This window comes from Ascaphus truei, chromosome 11 (assembly GCF_040206685.1).
Source record: "Ascaphus truei isolate aAscTru1 chromosome 11, aAscTru1.hap1, whole genome shotgun sequence".
NCBI classification, from domain to species: domain Eukaryota; kingdom Metazoa; phylum Chordata; class Amphibia; order Anura; family Ascaphidae; genus Ascaphus; species Ascaphus truei.
In genome coordinates this window covers 54,031,997-54,050,067 of record NC_134493.1, presented here as the reverse complement: position 1 = coordinate 54,050,067, position 18,071 = coordinate 54,031,997, and the positions used below count along the sequence as shown (strand labels likewise).

The 18,071-nt window shown below is 49.4% G+C and overlaps 1 protein-coding gene across 1 annotated transcript in view; it reads right to left on the bottom strand.

The window, feature by feature from the left end:
• DNAAF8 (dynein axonemal assembly factor 8) overlaps window positions 1–17,821 on the bottom strand; it is a 60,678-nt gene extending 42,857 nt beyond the window's left edge. The window contains exons 1-14 of the mRNA XM_075565099.1: window positions 17,725–17,821; window positions 14,416–14,570; window positions 13,665–13,772; window positions 12,931–13,335; window positions 11,519–11,618; window positions 10,660–10,831; window positions 9,297–9,476; window positions 7,185–7,505; window positions 6,758–6,905; window positions 6,274–6,468; window positions 5,868–6,020; window positions 4,863–5,057; window positions 386–496; window positions 158–302 (exon numbers count right to left, since the gene is read on the bottom strand). Of these exons, the coding sequence (XP_075421214.1) occupies window positions 158–302; window positions 386–496; window positions 4,863–5,057; window positions 5,868–6,020; window positions 6,274–6,468; window positions 6,758–6,905; window positions 7,185–7,505; window positions 9,297–9,476; window positions 10,660–10,831; window positions 11,519–11,618; window positions 12,931–13,335; window positions 13,665–13,772; window positions 14,416–14,570; window positions 17,725–17,806 (2,470 nt within the window). The 5' untranslated portion in view covers window positions 17,807–17,821. The remainder of the gene's footprint in view (window positions 1–157; window positions 303–385; window positions 497–4,862; window positions 5,058–5,867; window positions 6,021–6,273; window positions 6,469–6,757; window positions 6,906–7,184; window positions 7,506–9,296; window positions 9,477–10,659; window positions 10,832–11,518; window positions 11,619–12,930; window positions 13,336–13,664; window positions 13,773–14,415; window positions 14,571–17,724) is intronic.
• Between the last annotated feature and the right edge of the window lie 250 nt (window positions 17,822–18,071).

Genomic DNA, 18,071 nt, shown 5'->3' with positions numbered 1-18,071 from the left:
GAGAGAGAGAGAGAGAGAGAAAGGGGAGAGAGAGAAAGAAAAAGAAGGAGATGTTAATTTGATATGAAGTTACTGTTGTGCCGGGAGCAGCCTGCGCTGCAGTGTCACTGCCTTTACCTGTGTAAGAGTGCAGTTACTGTGCAAGAGACAGCTTTACCTATATAAGAGCGCAGGGTGGCGGCCTGTGGATACAGAAGTCTGAAGCCGCACACATCCAGCCCCGCAATGAGGACGAGGTGCAGAGCGTGGTGAAACGCAGCGGGGTCACTAAGCAGAGTGTCGAAGAGCACAGCGCAGACCACCTGCAGGGAGGGCTGAGGATTACACAGGGGCTGCGGTAACCAGGGTGTGTGTGTGTGTGCGTGCGCCGGGCGACGCTCCTCACCTCCGTGTCGCTGTCTGTGGACATCTCGCTGTAGGGAGGACTCTGCTTTTCCTCTGTCTCCAGAGTCTGCCAGTAGAGTCCACAGGATGAGGAGAAAGCTTTCACCACCGCCTGCCAACACACACATAGCGGTTACATGGCCGTAACCTCCTCGCTGTTAGAGGGGTCAGCAGTCAACACCCGCTGACCATCACTCGCTGACCTACCCTCTTTCTGAATAATTTCTCATGCCCACTGACCTCCTTTCCAGATATATAGGGCTTCTCATCGACATCATAAGGACAGATCCACTAAGCTCCGTTAAGTCAGGGAGCGTTCACCAAAACAGGATCACACGTTATGTTCCCCCCGGGTTAACACTGTATCCACACAGCTCACTAGCACAGGCTTAATGTCACATTATTGTGGCATAACATTGCTTTATCTTCCAATAACGGGACGTTAAGTACGTCTCTGTGTTACTCCAAGCTGGACCCTGGAAGAGGTCTTTTGTTGAGACAGAGAGGAGAGGAAAATAACGCTATGTTAGATAAATCTACCTATCTGTGGCGTTACACCCACCCACACCCTGTAAAAGCCCTATATCAGGGTCTGGATGTGAGTAACGCCACGTTTAGGTATGTCCTAATTAACACAGCGTTATGTCCTCACGTTAACCCTTAACGGGCGTTAGTGGTAATTGCCTATATATATATATATATTTATTACACGCACACATATATACTGTACACACATACAAATAATGATGTGTTTTTCCCTTTGACATATACATTGTAAAGTTACATTTAACTTAGTGGATCTTATTATTTGAAATGAAGTATATATTTTTAATAGACTGTATAACTGGATGAATTATTAATAATAATACTAACTTTATTTCATATCGCACTTTTCTCCCAATGGGACTCAAAGCGCATCACAATTACAGTATAGTGCGCGGGACGCAGCACACTGGATTTTTACAGATACAGTCCCTGCCCGCAGAGCTTACAATCTATGTCTTCTTGGTGGCTGAGGCACGGGGAGATAAAGTGACTCGCCCAAGGTCACAAGGAGCCGACACCGGGAATTGAACCAGGTTCCCCTGGTTCAGACTCAGTGCCATTGTAATCAGTCAGTCCTGTAGCCCTGAATCTACTATGTTAATTGTACCGATGTACCCCCCCCCCCATCACCTGTCCATTTGTCTTTTGTTTCTGCACCCCATCCTTATTCCTATAACATTGTTTGAATAAAATGGGTTAAATAAAAGTAATTTTTTTTCAAGTTCTCTGATGTGTGGGACCCTATCTTATGGTCTACAGCACCCCAGGGTTATAATGGAGTACAAACTGGAGGCGTTCATAGTGAGTATGTGTACTTGGGTTGGGTAGAGGCTGGAGAAGTTCATGGTGAGTATGTGTACCTGGGTTGGGTAGAGGCTGGGGTTCATGCTGAGTATATGTAACTGGGTTGAGTAGAGACTGGAGGAGTTCATGCTGACCTGTGTACCTGGGTTGAGTAGCGACTGGAGTAGTTCATAGTGAGTTTGTGTACCTGGGTTGGGTAGAGACTGTTCATGGTATTCATGGTGAGTATGTGTACCTGGGTTGGATAGAGGCTGGAGTTCATGGTGAGTATGTGCACCTGGGTTGGATAGAGGCTGGAGTTCATGGTATGTGTACCTGGGTTGGATAGAGGCTGGAGTTCATGGTATGTGTACCTGGGAAAGGTAGAGACTGGAGAAGTTCATGGTATGTGTACCTGGGTAGGGTGGAGACTGTTCATGGTATTCATGCTGAGTATGTGTACTTGGGTTGGATAGAGGCTGGAGTTCATGGTGAGTATGTGCACCTGGGTTGGATAGAGGCTGGAGTTCACGGTGAGTATGTGCACCTGGTTTGGATAGAGGCTGGAGTTCATGGTGAGTATGTGCACCTGGGTTGGATAGAGGCTGGAGTTCATGGTGAGTATGTGCACCTGGGTTGGATAGAGGCTGGAGTTCATGGTATGTGTACCTGGGTTGGATAGAGGCTGGAGTTCATGGTATGTGTACCTGGGAAAGGTAGAGACTGGAGAAGTTCATGGTATGTGTACCTGGGTAGGGTGGAGACTGTTCATGGTATTCATGCTGAGTATGTGTACTTGGGTTGGATAGAGGGTGGAGTTCATGGTGAGTATGTGCACCTGGGTTGGATAGAGGCTGGAGTTCACGGTGAGTATGTGCACCTGGGTTGGATAGAGGCTGGAGTTCATGGTGAGTATGTGCACCTGGGTTGGATAGAGGCTGGAGTTCATGGTGAGTATGTGCACCTGGGTTGGATAGAGGCTGGAGTTCATGGTGAGTATGTGCACCTGGGTTGGATAGAGGCTGGAGTTCATGGTGAGTATGTGCACCTGGGTTGGATAGAGGCTGGAGTTCATGGCGAGTATGTGCACCTGGGTTGGATAGAGGCTGGAGTTCATGGTGAGTATGTGCACCTGGGTTGGATAGAGGCTGGAGTTCATGGTGAGTATGTGCACCTGGGTTGGATAGGGGCTGGAGTTCATGGTGAGTATGTGCACCTGGGTTGGATAGAGGCTGGAGTTCATGGTGAGTATGTGCACCTGGGTTGGATAGAGGCTGGAGTTCACGGTGAGTATGTGCACCTGGTTTGGATAGAGGCTGGAGTTCATGGTGAGTATGTGCACCTGGGTTGGATAGAGGCTGGAGTTCATGGTGAGTATGTGCACCTGGGTTGGATAGAGGCTGGAGTTCATGGTATGTGTACCTGGGTTGGATAGAGGCTGGAGTTCATGGTATGTGTACCTGGGAAAGGTAGAGACTGGAGAAGTTCATGGTATGTGTACCTGGGTAGGGTGGAGACTGTTCATGGTATTCATGCTGAGTATGTGTACTTGGGTTGGATAGAGGGTGGAGTTCATGGTGAGTATGTGCACCTGGGTTGGATAGAGGCTGGAGTTCACGGTGAGTATGTGCACCTGGGTTGGATAGAGGCTGGAGTTCATGGTGAGTATGTGCACCTGGGTTGGATAGAGGCTGGAGTTCATGGTGAGTATGTGCACCTGGGTTGGATAGAGGCTGGAGTTCATGGCGAGTATGTGCACCTGGGTTGGATAGGGGCTGGAGTTCATGGTGAGTATGTGCACCTGGGTTGGATAGAGGCTGGAGTTCATGGTGAGTATGTGCACCTGGGTTGGATAGAGGCTGGAGTTCATGGTGAGTATGTGCACCTGGGTTGGATAGAGGCTGGAGTTCATGGTGAGTATGTGCACCTGGGTTGGATAGGGGCTGGAGTTCATGGTGAGTATGTGCACCTGGGTTGGATAGAGGCTGGAGTTCATGGTGAGTATGTGCACCTGGGTTGGATAGAGGCTGGAGTTCATGGTGAGTATGTGCACCTGGGTTGGATAGAGGCTGGAGTTCATGGTGAGTATGTGCACCTGGGTTGGAAAGAGGCTGGAGTTCATGGTGAGTATGTGCACCTGGGTTGGATAGAGGCTGGAGTTCATGGTGAGTGTGTGCACCTGGGTTGGATAAAGGCTGGAGTTCATGGTGAGTATGTGCACCTGGGTTGGATAGAGGCTGGAGTTCATGGTGAGTATGTGCACCTGGGTTGGATAGAGGCTGGAGTTCATGGTATGTGCACCTGGGTTGGATAGGGGCTGGAGTTCATGGTGAGTATGTGCACCTGGGTTGGATAGAGGCTGGAGTTCATGGTGAGTATGTGCACCTGGGTTGGATAGAGGCTGGAGTTCATGGTGAGTATGTGCACCTGGGTTGGATAGAGGCTGGAGTTCATGGTGAGTATGTGCACCTGGGTTGGAAAGAGGCTGGAGTTCATGGTGAGTATGTGCACCTGGGTTGGATAGAGGCTGGAGTTCATGGTGAGTATGTGCACCTGGGTTGGATAAAGGCTGGAGTTCATGGTGAGTATGTGCACCTGGGTTGGATAGAGGCTGGAGTTCATGGTGAGTATGTGCACCTGGGTTGGATAGAGGCTGGAGTTCATGGTATGTGTACCTGGGAAAGGTAGAGACTGGAGAAGTTCATGGTATGTGTACCTGGGTAGGGTGGAGACTGTTCATGGTATTCATGCTGAGTATGTGTACTTGGGTTGGATAGAGGCTGGAGTTCATGGTGAGTATGTGCACCTGGGTTGGAAAGAGGCTGGAGTTCATGGTGAGTATGTGCACCTGGGTTGGATAGAGGCTGGAGTTCATGGTGAGTATGTGCACCTGGGTTGGATAGAGGCTGGAGTTCATGGTGAGTATGTGCACCTGGGTTGGATAGAGGCTGGAGTTCATGGTGAGTATGTGCACCTGGGTTGAATAGAGGCTGGAGTTCATGGTGAGTATGTGCACCTGGGTTGGATAAAGGCTGGAGTTCATGGTGAGTATGTGCACCTGGGTTGAATAGAGGCTGGAGTTCATGGTGAGTATGTGCACCTGGGTTGGGTAGTGTATGGTGGGTGGATATATGGGTGTGTGTTGGTACCTCCGGGTCAGGGTTCAGTGTCGCTATGCTGCTCAGTCTCACGGCTGGCACGTCCAGGAGCAGCGGGAAGGCCTGACCCTGCAGCCGCCCCGTCACCTCCTCCCTCCACCATGCGACGCTCTGCAGGGTGCTGTTGGACAGGAACAGGGACAGCTGCTGGTAAAAACCGGACGTCCCGCGCAGGTCTTCTTTGCCCTGAGCAAGTGAGAGGTATATTACATGCCACCCCCTATACACATTACATACCAAAAACACACACACACACACTGTTCCCACAAACACCCTACATACACCCTCCCTACCCCATTCTCCTCGCCTATTACATACACCCCGAAAACACACGTATGTTACATGTCATGTGCATATACATAGTACATTCCACACACATTTTAGATTAGCCAGACCAACACCGCAGTGACAAAAAACATTACATTTCGAAGCCCAGAATTGTTAACGCTTGCAGGGATCCAAATCAGAAGCAAAGACCCCCCTTCAACCCCTCCCCCCGTTAGTCCTCCCGGGCCGCTGTACGTTTTTGGGGCCGAAATCGAAGCGGCCACAGGACTGCACCGCCGCACCGAAAACACGAAGTCCAGCTACATACAAAATCATATCACTGTACCAATACACATAAATGGCTTCCACCGACGCGTTTCCCTTACATTGCAAAATCATATCACTGTACCAATACACATAAATGGCTTCCACCGACGCGTTTCCCTTACATACAAAATCATATCACTGTACCAATACACATAAATGGCTTCCACCGACGCGTTTCCCTTACATTGCAAAATCATATCACTATACCAATACACATAAATGGCTTCCACCGACGCGTTTCCCTTACATACAAAATCATATCACTGTACCAATACACATAAATGGCTTCCACCGACGCGTTTCCCTTACATGGCAAAATCACACCCCGTGTACACATGGCAATCTGTACCCCACACATATTATATTGCTTACCCGCTGGGTTTTTGGGATGTGAGACCTTACCTTGTGCTTGCGGATTTTGGGGCTGCTGTACTCCGCCCCGTCCCGTGGGGTTAAACAAGCGTAAAGTGCCAGCCCGTCCTCCCGCCACGCCTGCTGCAGCCCCAGCACCTGGAAGGGGGCATCACTGCCACCATGAGGCTTTAAGGCTGGCACCTGCAGCGGACCAGAGAGAAGGAAGCAGCTTGGGTAAAGAGTTTAGAGTAGGGGTGGCCAACTCCAGTCTTCAAGGGCCACCAGCCAGTCAAGTTTTCAGGATATCCCTGCTTCAGCATGGGTGGACCAATCGGTCCCTGTTTCGACTGGGCCACTGATTGAGCCACTGAGCCTTGAGGACTGGAGTTGACCACCTCTGGTTTAGTGTCTCCAGCGCGGGCAGGGAGGGGATACCGGAGGACTGTGGGCTCACCAGGGACAGCAGCCATGCGAGCACCACGTGGTAGGCATTGGCGATGGACAGAGTTGAGTCGGGTGATCGCCCGCTGGGCTGACCCGAGACCAATACCATGCCGCAGCTGGACAACCAGATTGTGAGGAGAAGCGTCTCCCCTCTACTGCTCGCGGGCCCTGGTAATGTTCCGATATCCGGGGAGTATGAGGCTTCCTGTGCGAAGAACAAATGATGTGCTACGGCATCCTGTACTAGTCCCCGCACCCTCTTATACGCAGCTCAGAGTCCTTTACTAATCCCCGCACCCTCTTATACGCAGCTCAGTGTCCTCTACTAATCCCCGCACCCTCTTATACGCAGCTCAGTGTCCTCTACTAATCCCCGCACCCTCTTATACGCAGCTCAGTGTCCTCTACTAATCCCCGCACCCTCTTATACGCAGCTCAGTGTCCTCTACTAATCCCCGCACCCTCTTATACGAAGCATCCTGCGCCCCTCTTACTGGGTGAAACAGTACAGGAGTTTCCTCAGCCATGGGCTGCCTCCCGGTGACAGAGTTACGAGGCTTCAGCCCTTCCAGCTGCGTTTGCATCCTCTGCCGACCCTGCTTCTCCTTTGCCAGCTTCTCCCTTTGGGCCAGGTCCTCTGTGCTGAGGGGATGGGGAGGGAGACACAGAAGCGTTCCTGAGGGCCAAACTCTAACCAGAGACACCCACTTCTTGCTCTCTCTGCTGGTCACCAGAATGCTGGTAAGGCCCATATTTAGTAAGCGATGCTATTCCATAAGAATACATTAAGGCACGCGCAAGTAAACGGGAGTGCTGGTCTCGCCAGAAGATATACATTTAATAAAGGAATGTTCTGCAGGTATCCCTGCTCTGCAGCTCAGGAATGGAGCAATGTTCTGCAGGTCACTGTAGACCGCTTACCTGGGGCTTCTCTGCCCTTTTTTAGGGGATGGTGGGAGGTCGTGTGTGACCCGTTCTTCCACCTGTGGCCTCTCTTCTCTGATATCTCTCCCCTCACTCTCTGCTTCCTCCAGGATTTTGGGGGTGCTCTTGCTTATGTCCTCCCGGGTCCTCAGCCGCCGCTTCCTCCGTATTTGGGTGGCAGCCGCCTCATCTGGGCTTCCCCGCCATTCAGTCGCAGTGTTGGATTGCGGAGGGTTGAGGTCAGGGACATCTGGGGACGAGACCCTCCTAGCATGTCGAAGATGCTGCAGTAAGAGGCTTTTACCCGTCCTCTGTGACCTGAGAGATAACAGGGTGACATTTAATTATCACCTAGTTTATCATAATCGCTCCCTATCTCTTTTCCTAGCTGCTCCTATAACTCCTCTAACTGCGCCTATAACCTAAACACTCCTCTAACTGCTCCATATAACCCCTGTTGCAGGGTACATGCAACTACACACGCGGGTTTCTTGACAAGGCTTATTTATTTAGCCTTGAAAAATATACAGCACACAAAACAAAAATAGCTTTTCATCAGCAACAAAAGGAAAATGGCTTTTCTTCAGCAGACAAAAACAGTTTCTCTTTAGCAGACAGTGTATATGGCAGTTGCCCTTTTCTATGCAGGGGACAGACAGTTCACAATTCATCTACTTTTCTAATCAGACCTTGTATCAGGAATTCTCTTCAGCAATCTCTTTAGCAGCTTACTCCTCACTCCTCAACAGACAGCCTCCATGTGTCTACAGCCTGGGTTTTAACACACCTTGATTAGGCAGCTGGGATCCAACTAATTGTCCTGAGGTTCCCAGCTGAAGTAAACCTAGTCAGTGCTGCACTGCAGGCTAGACATAGGTTTTCCAGGCATATAACTGGTGGCTTTTGTTTACCCTGTCACAACCCCCCTATAACTCCTCTCCTAACTGTTCCCATAGCCACTCCCTGTAACTCCTTCCCCAACTACTTTAATAACGATAACTAGAATTCCTCCCCTAATTGCATCTATAATTGCTCCCTATAACTGTTCTCAATAGCTGCCCCCTACAGCTCTTTAAGCTGCTCCCCTAACTGTTCCTATACCTGCTCTCTATAACTAATTCCCTAACTGATCCTGGAGCCCCTACCTATACCTCCTGCCCTAACTACTCCTATAACTTCTCTCATACCTGCTCTATAAAACGGTTCCCTACAACTCCTCCAACAACTTTTCCCCAATAACTCCTCCTCAACAGCTCCTATAACCTCTCCCTATAACCTCTCCCTATAACTCCTCCCTATAACTCCTCCCTATAACTCCTCCCTATAACTCCTCCCTATAACTCCTCCAACAACTTTTCCCCAATAACTCCTCCTCAACAGCTCCTATAACCTCTCCCTATAACTCCTCCCTATAACCCCTCCCTATAACTCCTCCCTATAACATCTCCCTATAACTCCTCCCCTAACTACTCCCTATAACTGCTCTCTATAACTCCTCCCCTAACTACTCCCTATAATTCCCCCCCTAACTACTCCCTATAATTCCCCCCCTAACTACTCCCTATAACTCCTCCCTATAACTCCTCCCCTAACTGCCCCAATAACTGCCCCCTACAAGTCAGTCTCCTAACTGGTGGCCTGTGAAGGTGCCCTGATTTGGCCCCTGGATTCCCTGCCCCATATAATGTCTCACTAGTTTCATAGGCAATTGAAACTCACTTGTTAGTTGCCGTAGGGTAAATATATATGGTACCGATGTTATAAATGCTAGCAAAATATTGAAATATACTAATGTTCAAGTCTCTAACTGTATGTAAAATGACATTACAATAAGAGCGTGGGCCTTCTACTCCTAAATGTTTGCTGATCTGGCCGCTTTGGAGAACCAGTTGAACAGCCCTGGTATAAGCCCACCCCAAATTGCTCACTAAAGGGAACTGTGATACGTTTACACCAAATGCCTCTACACAATGTCACTTGCCACCTGTACCTGCTATCAGCACCGAAGTGTACAGATAAATGGAAGCATGAAAAGCAGACTTGGCACTACCAAAGTCTGCAGGTCTCTAGATGTATGGAGCCCGTGCAGCAAATCTCAACCAGACGTACTTATTCTGGACCAGTTTCTCCTCCTTCACTTCGCTCTGTGCAGGTTCTTCTGGCTGCCGCTCTCCCTCTGCCAGCATATCCTGAGGGGCAGCTGTCCTAAGATCTATAAAGACAGTGGGGGTCTTCTTGTGCTGCCTCCAGCCACCAGCCATGTTCAGCTCCTGCTGGAGGAGACCCAGCCTGAAACGGGAGGAGCAGCACCAAAGGCTCTATCATTTCGATATGGCCTGATGCCAAGACATTTCCCAGTTCCCTCTGCACTGCCATTAACCTCAAAAGCATATTCTATGTTATTCCTCCCAGTCCCCCCCCCCAACCCTCCCCCTCCTCCACTCCCTTAACCCCTACTATTAAAAAACAATGTTGGCTAGCATGCACTCAATAAAGTCGAACTTAAACAATTTTATGTTACTGAAAAGTATGCACTCATTCATGTAAATGTCAATGCCAATAAAAAGATTGATACAAAAAAAAACCATAGTCTACGTTATTCCTTATTTTGTCTACCTAGTACTCACTACCTCAGGGTTGTCCAGTCTCGGCAATCAAGGTCTACAAACAGATGAGGTGGTTAATGTATTACAGTATGCAAAAAGGAGGCAGGCACATGGGCTTAAGCATAGATGAATTTAATGTGCCATATGGCACATTAAATTCATCTATGCTTAATCCGTGTGCCTCCCTCCTTTTTGCATACTGGCTACTTCTGGGAACCCCCTGGTCACAGAGCACCGGCAGCTAAGTACCCCTCATTTAACCTACTACAGAGTGCCTGCATTGCTTCTCTTTTTGATTAATGTATTACCCCAGGGGAAGGTATGTTTCGACATACTGCTCCATTTGTTTGGAGCACAGTTGCATCGTATGTAGGATCCATTATCTAACATACGGTGAGGAATGTTAGAATTACAACACTTCCCAACTAGCTGTTTTTTGGCTCAAGTATAGAGAGAAGGCATGATGCACAGAGATGCAGAATCCTACACATCTCAATACGTGCTTCATGTAACTTCCCCAAATCCCTAAGACGCAAGCTGGGGCTGACAGTACAAAACTGCAGCAAAGTAGGTGGATTGGCAAGTTCACCTGTGTACAAAAGCACTGGCCAATTCTAAAACCTGGTGTAGCTAGTGGCCCCTGAGGTGAGGTTTGAATAATACTGCAGTCCTAACTGGTTCCATCAGCATGTTCTATCTATACCTAATCCACTTCTGGTCTCCCTTGTCTTTATCTAACCTTCTCTCTTACTCTGGTCTTCCATGGATGGAGCTCCCCAGCCGGTCCCCTCTGACATACAGGTACTGTAGATCATTCCCATATTAATCATTGCACCACCCTCGCATTGCCCCCTTCTCTCTGGCACCTGTAGGAGCTCTCACTGTTCAGATGTTCCTCAGTCCCTAGTGCCACCTGCCGAACGTGAGCCAAAGCCTGAGACTGCTTGGCACTCAGCTGGACCAGCTGCTCCATAATCTGGTCTTCTCGTTTCACAGACGGATTTTCCGCGAGGAGAAATGAGGATGAAATCTTGTCAGCTGGGGGAACAATCGCAAGTTATGAAAGGAAGGACAGTAAGAAGAATTATAGAGCAAACCGGCTCACATATTCTGAGACCTTGTGACCAAGTGAAGTTGGTTGCAAAACCACTACCTGGGCAAATGGTTCTGAAGAACTGATTCGTGACCAACATGTCCTTGGCATCTCTTTGTTCCTATGTTCCCTTCAATTCAATAGCACAAGGGACCCTTATGAGATTGTGTCACTCTTTGAAGAGGCAGACAAGCTCAATAGAACATAGGGCGAAGTCACAAAGCTCTGGTACGGGTTAGTCCACCTAATCCGACGTGAACTCCGATTCAGGTCAATAGGCTGTAAAATGAGGAGCTCTAACCCGTAACGGCGCTTCATAAATATGCCCCATAGTCTGTCCTGTCTGTATGTCCCAATGTCACAAGGGTCCCTTTTGTCTCTCAGTTGACATATAGTTGGGCGAGACAAATTGGAAGAACCATAGGTCTTTTCTGTCTTCTTTGTCACTGTGACACGTTATCATCCTGAGCTGGGAGGGACAGACTGATTGAGTTTGTTATCACATTCCTTACATTCCACTATGCATAACTTAATAAGACTTTTCCTTGGGTGATAAGGGGCCAGGTGCTGGTACATACAGTAATAATGGATGCTTGTGGAGACAGGTAGTGAATGGGTTGTGCTATAGTTACCAGAGTCGGCTGGCTCTGAGGTCATGCCATGTGGTACCTCTCTGTCCCCCACCTCCTTGAGTTGTTGAAGGATAGAGTCCAAATCCCACTTCTCCAGACACTGAAAGAAGGCAGGACACAAAGAGCAGCTGTGAAACCGGAGAACTAGGAATCCAAGTCGTGGATCTAGGCCCAACCCTGCGATACCTACATTAAATTGAGTATTCGTGTTTCCAACATGGATGCCTCCTGACCTCAATGCCTGTACCAACATGGCCACCTATTCAGGAAGCCAGCCTCAGCTTGAAAGGGCAATTGATTGCACCTGGCCGTGCCCTTTAAAAGATCTTTATTCCCACTCAGCCCTTGCATGTGCAAAGTACTCGTTACCTTTGCTCCTGCTGTGATTCCTGCCTGCTGTTTTGCTTGCCTTTGGACTCCCTTCCCTCTCTTGCCCAGACCTTGGAACCGAGACCTCGACTACGCTGCCGCACCCCGCCCTGACCCCAACTATTCGTACGCATCTAGGATCCAGATCCCAGGTATGGGTCGGTCTATACTCCCCACCTCTGCCCTGCGGGTCCGTCTCCCAGTAACTAGCGACGTGCGCAAACGTAGCATTTCATTTATCTCCCACGCGCACCGAGATAAGAATATCAGCTCCGCGGGAACGTGAAGTAACGGTGATAACTCTGCTCTTCCAAACATAATGCTGGACAAGCTATTACACGGATCTACTGTGCACTGCGTGGATAATCATTTATCATTAATCCTTCGAGGGGTCCTGCCACGCCATGTGAACACTCTACTGCAGGCCCTGGGCCTTTTACAATAAAAATGTAAATACAGTAAAAAAAACAGCTGGAGAATAAACACACGAGGTTGGTAGTCTGAGGGAATCGCATGGAGATCACTTTCAGGATAGGTGATTTTTAGGGGAATTGCAGCTCTAAGAGGCAATCCAAGCGTGTGATTATTTTTTACATAGGATGGAAGCAGGGGGTCTTCGGAGCTGAACCCCATTCATTTCAGATCGGGGACCCCCTGTTTCCGGAGATCCTTACCTCCGTAGGCGGTGCCAGTAGCTGCTCCGGCTGAGCTAGCCGGGGTTTAAAGTTCTCGCGTTACGTCGGCCAATAAGAAGCTGAACCTGGTGACTCTACGGCTTCCTATTGGCCAGCAGGGCGTGGGATGTTTGAAACTCCGCCATTATGTGAACCCTACTAGCCGAGTGGCTACTGGCACCCCCTAAAGGCCTGTATCTCTGGAAGCAGGGGCTCCCCTGGAGCGGAAATTCATAGGGTTCACCTTGGATTGCGCCTTTAAAAAGTGGTTCAGCCGTTAAGTTGAAAATTGGCACATCTAATAGATTCTCGCATGATAAAGGAGGGCATAGAATAACAGATTATGTGTGTTGACCCACAATCCCCCACCTGTAAGGACTCTAGTGAGAGCCCCATATGCTCTGCAGGGAGAGAGTCGCATCCTAGTTGCCCGGCGGCCGCTGCACTTCCTCCCTGCGCCCCCGCTCTGCTGTCCACTTGGCTGTGATTCAGCATGGTAAGGGTCTCCATATCCCTGGGCTGGAGTCCATGCCAGTGTCCATCTCCGTTCTCCAAGAGGGCCTCTCCACTGCTCCACGCTGGTCCGACTGAGGGTTCTGATTGGGTCGGGGTTGGTGTCTCTGGCCTCCTTTCCAGAGGGTTGATGTGGGGGGTCACGTGTTCCCTATTATGTTCAGGGGCAGTGATGTGAGTGCCTTGCTCGGTCTGAGATTCAGGGCTCCTCTCGGCTCCCAACCATGCTTCGCTGTGGAGAGTTACAGGTACTGCCATGCCCTACAAAGAATTGCAACACCATTATTTTTAAAGGTGTATTCCACCCCTAGAGCTGAACCCCTGGTTACCGAGATAGGGAGCACCGGTACTCTATTTAAATCTCCCTCGTCACGTTGGCCAAAAGGAAGCTACGATGGATGACGTTAAGGCTTTCTATTGGTTCACGTAACTTTGAAGATATAAGCCGCCATTTTGTTTCCGCTGAGGGGGACGGTACCGGTGCTACCTTTACGGCTAAGTATCCCGGAGCTGATGACCTCTGTTAATGTTTTCTTCTCATGTCCGAACTCCCATCATTGCCATTGGAAGGTGTTAGCGCTGACTCTTACCTGACACTCGGGGTCCCCCTCCTCCTCTATCAGATCTTCTGCCAGGTCTGGTACGCAACAGACGTCCTCACGCTGGAAAATGAACAGCTCGTCGTCCTCGCCGTCCGACTGTGGCAGAGGAGAGAGAGGCCGTTAACTGGTGGTCCTGTCAATGGACCAGGAGAGCCAGTTCCAGGAAGAGTCTGCCCTTTGACAGCTCGGTGACAGTGTCACAGACAGATGGGAACAGTGGCCTAATCAACCTGTTCCTTCTATCACAACGTGATATAGTGAAGAGATCAATAGAACGTCCAATCTGTCCTGCAAGGTAACATAGGGATAAAGACAGAATTGATCTATGTCCGCAACAATCTGTTCCTTCCATCACAAGGTGACATAGTGACACGTCCAGAAGAGACCAATCTCTCTGACCGGCTTGGGGGGCCGCGGGATTTCCCTGAGTCGGAAGAGAGGGGGCTGGGTAGCTTCCTCCATGCTGACTGGCTGATGCTGCTGGGTAATGCAGCCAATCAGGAGGAGGTGTCAGGAGCCTGAGAGTGGGAACAAGGAGAGGAGGAAACAAGCATGGAGCAGAGACCGGAGAAAGAGAGATGTGTGTGTGTGTGTGTGTGTGCGTGTGTGCGTGTGTGCGTGTGTGCGTGTGTGCGTGTGTGCGTGTGTGCGTGTGTGTCTTACCTTTCCCCATTGTGTCCAGTATTTTTGGAGAAGCCACTTGGAAACCCTATGAGAGACCAACGTCCTAAAAACTCACCAAAGAAGCCTCATCCGAGTCAATAGATGGCACTTGCGCTTTCACTGTAGAGAAGATGGATTCCCAGCCGGAGGCCCCAGACCACTTAGGCTGGGGCGTTTGCAGACCCTCTCGGTGTGAAGCCATGTTGTGAATAGACTTCAATGACCAGGAAGCTGTTTGAAGGCCAAGCAAAAAAAATACAGAAAAGGCTGAGTTAAAACATACCAAGCATAACCCCCCAATTCATAGGGATCCATGACTAAAAGACTAATCCAGTGGTAAAAAGACTGGTCTTTCAAGTGGGTCTCCGAAAAGCAGCAATCCCGCCCCCCCAGGAGGCTGAGCTTAACTCATATAATGTTAGTACTGTATATTGCCCCATGAGCGTGTCCTGCTCTTTAAAACAAAACATGTATTTCTTTTTTTGTGTGTGATTTTCTTAGTCTCTAGCTTTTGAGGTTACCGTGGTAACCTACAGACTGCACTGGGTTCTTGGGAGAGCGCCGTTTTAACCCCTCGCACACCTCATATGGCCTGAACAAAGCATCCGATTGTAACGGGAAAAAACAGCGACGCAGAAATGAGCGCGGACAGCTTTGACAACTGTACAGAACTAGAAGGTGCGTTTTCAGGTTTGACGCAAACTTGGTGAGAGAGGGCGCTTGGTCTATATTGAGGGTAAAGGAGCTCTGCATGTTGGGGTCAGTGATGGAAAAAGGTTTTAGACGAGAGAGCGCTAGAGGTGGAAGGGGAGAAGAGGAGACAGTCATGAGCAGAGCACAGAAGACGAGCGGGGGGAATAGTGAAAAATCTGAGATATAGGAAGGAGTGGAGGAGTGTACAGCACACGTGGCCAACTCCAGTCCTCAAGGGCCACCAGCAGGCCAGATTTTACGGATATCCCTGCTTCAGCACAGGTGGCTCAGTCAAATACTGTGCTGAAGCAGGAACTGATTGAGCCACCTGTGCTGAAGCAGGGACTCATTGAGCCACCTGTGCTGAAGCAAGGATATCCTGAAAACTTGACCTGTTGGTGGCCCTTGAGGACAGGAGTTGGCCACTTCTGTTGTAGAACCATTAATGTGAGGTGAGGTGGGAGGTGGGAGGTGGGGAAGCATCAAACTGTTTATAGTAGACATTCAGGGGAATATTTACTAAGAAGTCTTCTGCCATGAGCGCGGCTGGAAAAATTGGGGGACCACGTGGGGGAGAAGTGTTGAAGAAGCGTACATTGATATTACAAGAATGCCACATCAACCTTTAGATGAGATGAAAATACAAGCAAGATAAGGATCGGAAAGGGAGTTGTTCAAGACATTAGACTGGGAGGAAAAAGGAATAAGAATCAATGGTGAACACCTGAGTTACCTACAGTACTGTGTGTGTGTGTGTGTGTGTGTGTGTGTGTATATGTATATTTGTGTGTATGTATCTAAATATGTATATGTGTTTGTATGTATGTAAATATGTATACATGTATGTGTGTGTATGTATGTAAATATGTATGTGTGTTTGTTTGTTTGTGTGTGTGTTTGTGTGTAAATATGTATATGTGTGTGTGTGTGTGTGTGTGTGTGTGTGTGTGTAAATATGTATACGTTTGTGTGTGTAAATATGTATACGTGTGTGTGTGTGTGTGTGTGTAAATATGTATACGTGTGTGTGTGTGTGTGTGTGTGTGTGTAAATATGTATACGTGTGTGTGTGTGTGTGTGTGTGTGTGTGTGTGTGTGTGTGTGTGTGTGTGTGTAAATATGTATACGTGTGTGTGTGTGTGTAAATATGTATACGTGTGTGTGTGTGTGTGTGTGTGTGTGTGTGTGTGTGTGTGTGTGTGTGTAAATATGTATACGTGTGAGTGTGTGTGTAAATATGTATACGTGTGAGTGTGTGTGTAAATATGTATACGTGTGTGTAAATATGTATACGTGTGTGTGTGTGTGTGTGTGTGTATGTGTGTGTAAATATGTGTGTGTGTGTGTGTGTGTGTGTGTGTGTGTGTGTGTGTGTGTGTGTAAATATATATACGTGTGTGTGTGTGTGTGTGTTCGTGTGTGTAAATATGTATACGTGTGTGTGTGTGTGTGTGTGTGTGTGTGTGTGTGTGTAAATATGTATACGTGTGTGTAAATATCTATACGTGTGTGTGTAAATATGTATACGTGTGTGTGTGTGTGTGTGTAAATATATATATGTGTGTGTGTGTAAATATGTATACGTGTGTGTGTGTGTGTGTGTAAATATGTATACGTGTGTGTAAATATGTATACGTGTGTGTGTGTGTGTGTGTGTGTGTGTGTGTGTGTGTGTAAATATGTATATGTGTATGTAGATACATATATAGATATATATAATGGGGAGCATCAGGCTGTCACCTTCTCACCTTCTCACCTCCTCGCTGCCAGGCAACCGCGAAACGACACGCGACACGCCCACCAACAACACGCGCGCTGCTAACCCCGCCCATTGAGACACTAAGGCCTCGGTCCCGCTGCGCTCGTTGGCGCGGGCGGCGGGTCGCGAGTTCCCCACCAGCAGGGGAATCCTCGCGAGCCGGTCCCGGTCCCCACTGGCTGCACAGAGCACTACACGCTGTAGCGCGTCAGCCGCTGGAGACACCAGAGAATGGTGTTTTCTAGCTTTGACGCGTGACGTGTGTGGCTGTGAGCCAATGGGGAGGGGAGGCTGCGGGAGGAGGAGAGGCTTCGGGGAGCGGGGAGGAGTGTGGAGTGAAAGCAGGTGAGTGCCTTTCTCTGTGTGTGTGTCTGAGTGCGTGCCTGTCTGTGTGTGTATGTGTCTGAGTGCGTGAGTGCCTGTCTGTGTGTGTGTGTGCCCGAGTGCCTGCCTCTGTCTGTGTGTGTGTGTGTGTATGAGTGCGTGAGTGCCTGCCTGTGTGTGCGCGCGTGTGTGTGTGTATGAGTGCGTGAGTGCCTGCCTGTGTGTGTGTGTGCGCGTGTATGAATGAGTGCCTGCGTGTGTGTGTTTAAACTTACCTTCCAGCTCCAGCCCGAGTCCGTGGAGGGAGGGGGGGGGGAGAGTAGCGGGTCCCTCCGCTCAAGCCACGCCCCCCCTCCCTGTCAAACCTCCCATCTCCCGCCCACCTCCCGATCAAACCTCCCACCTCCCGCCCACCTCCCGATCAAACCTCCCACCTCCCGCCCACCTCCCGATCAAACCTCCCACCTCCCGCCCACCTCCAGCTCCGGCTCCCGCTCCCTACAGACCGCAGATCGCGGTCTGTGTATCTCAGCGCACCGCCTGTCAGCAGCGCAGGTGCGCTGACTCTGGGAGCGGGGCCTTAGCCTACAGTTCGCCCACTAGTATCACCTAACCGCCGAGACGCTGCTGGTAGCCACGCCCACAAAGGGAGGAGTCGTACAAGGGAACCGCCAGTGTTTGCTCCGCCCATTCAATGTTCACGCTCTCAACGTTCCTGCGCGTCTCGGTTACCGCTGATCCCCTCAGCAACAAGCACAAGCCCCGCCCCACTCAGGTCCTGACAGATACAGCAAGGCAAATACTACTGTGTTACTGACCAAATCGCCTCTCTCAATGCTACCAATTCTGGGATACTGTCATAGATTTATACTATATATAAATATAATATCTGCTTGTGTCACATTTGTTCGGTAACTCTCTTTGAACTGCAACTGACATACTACACAGCAGATAGG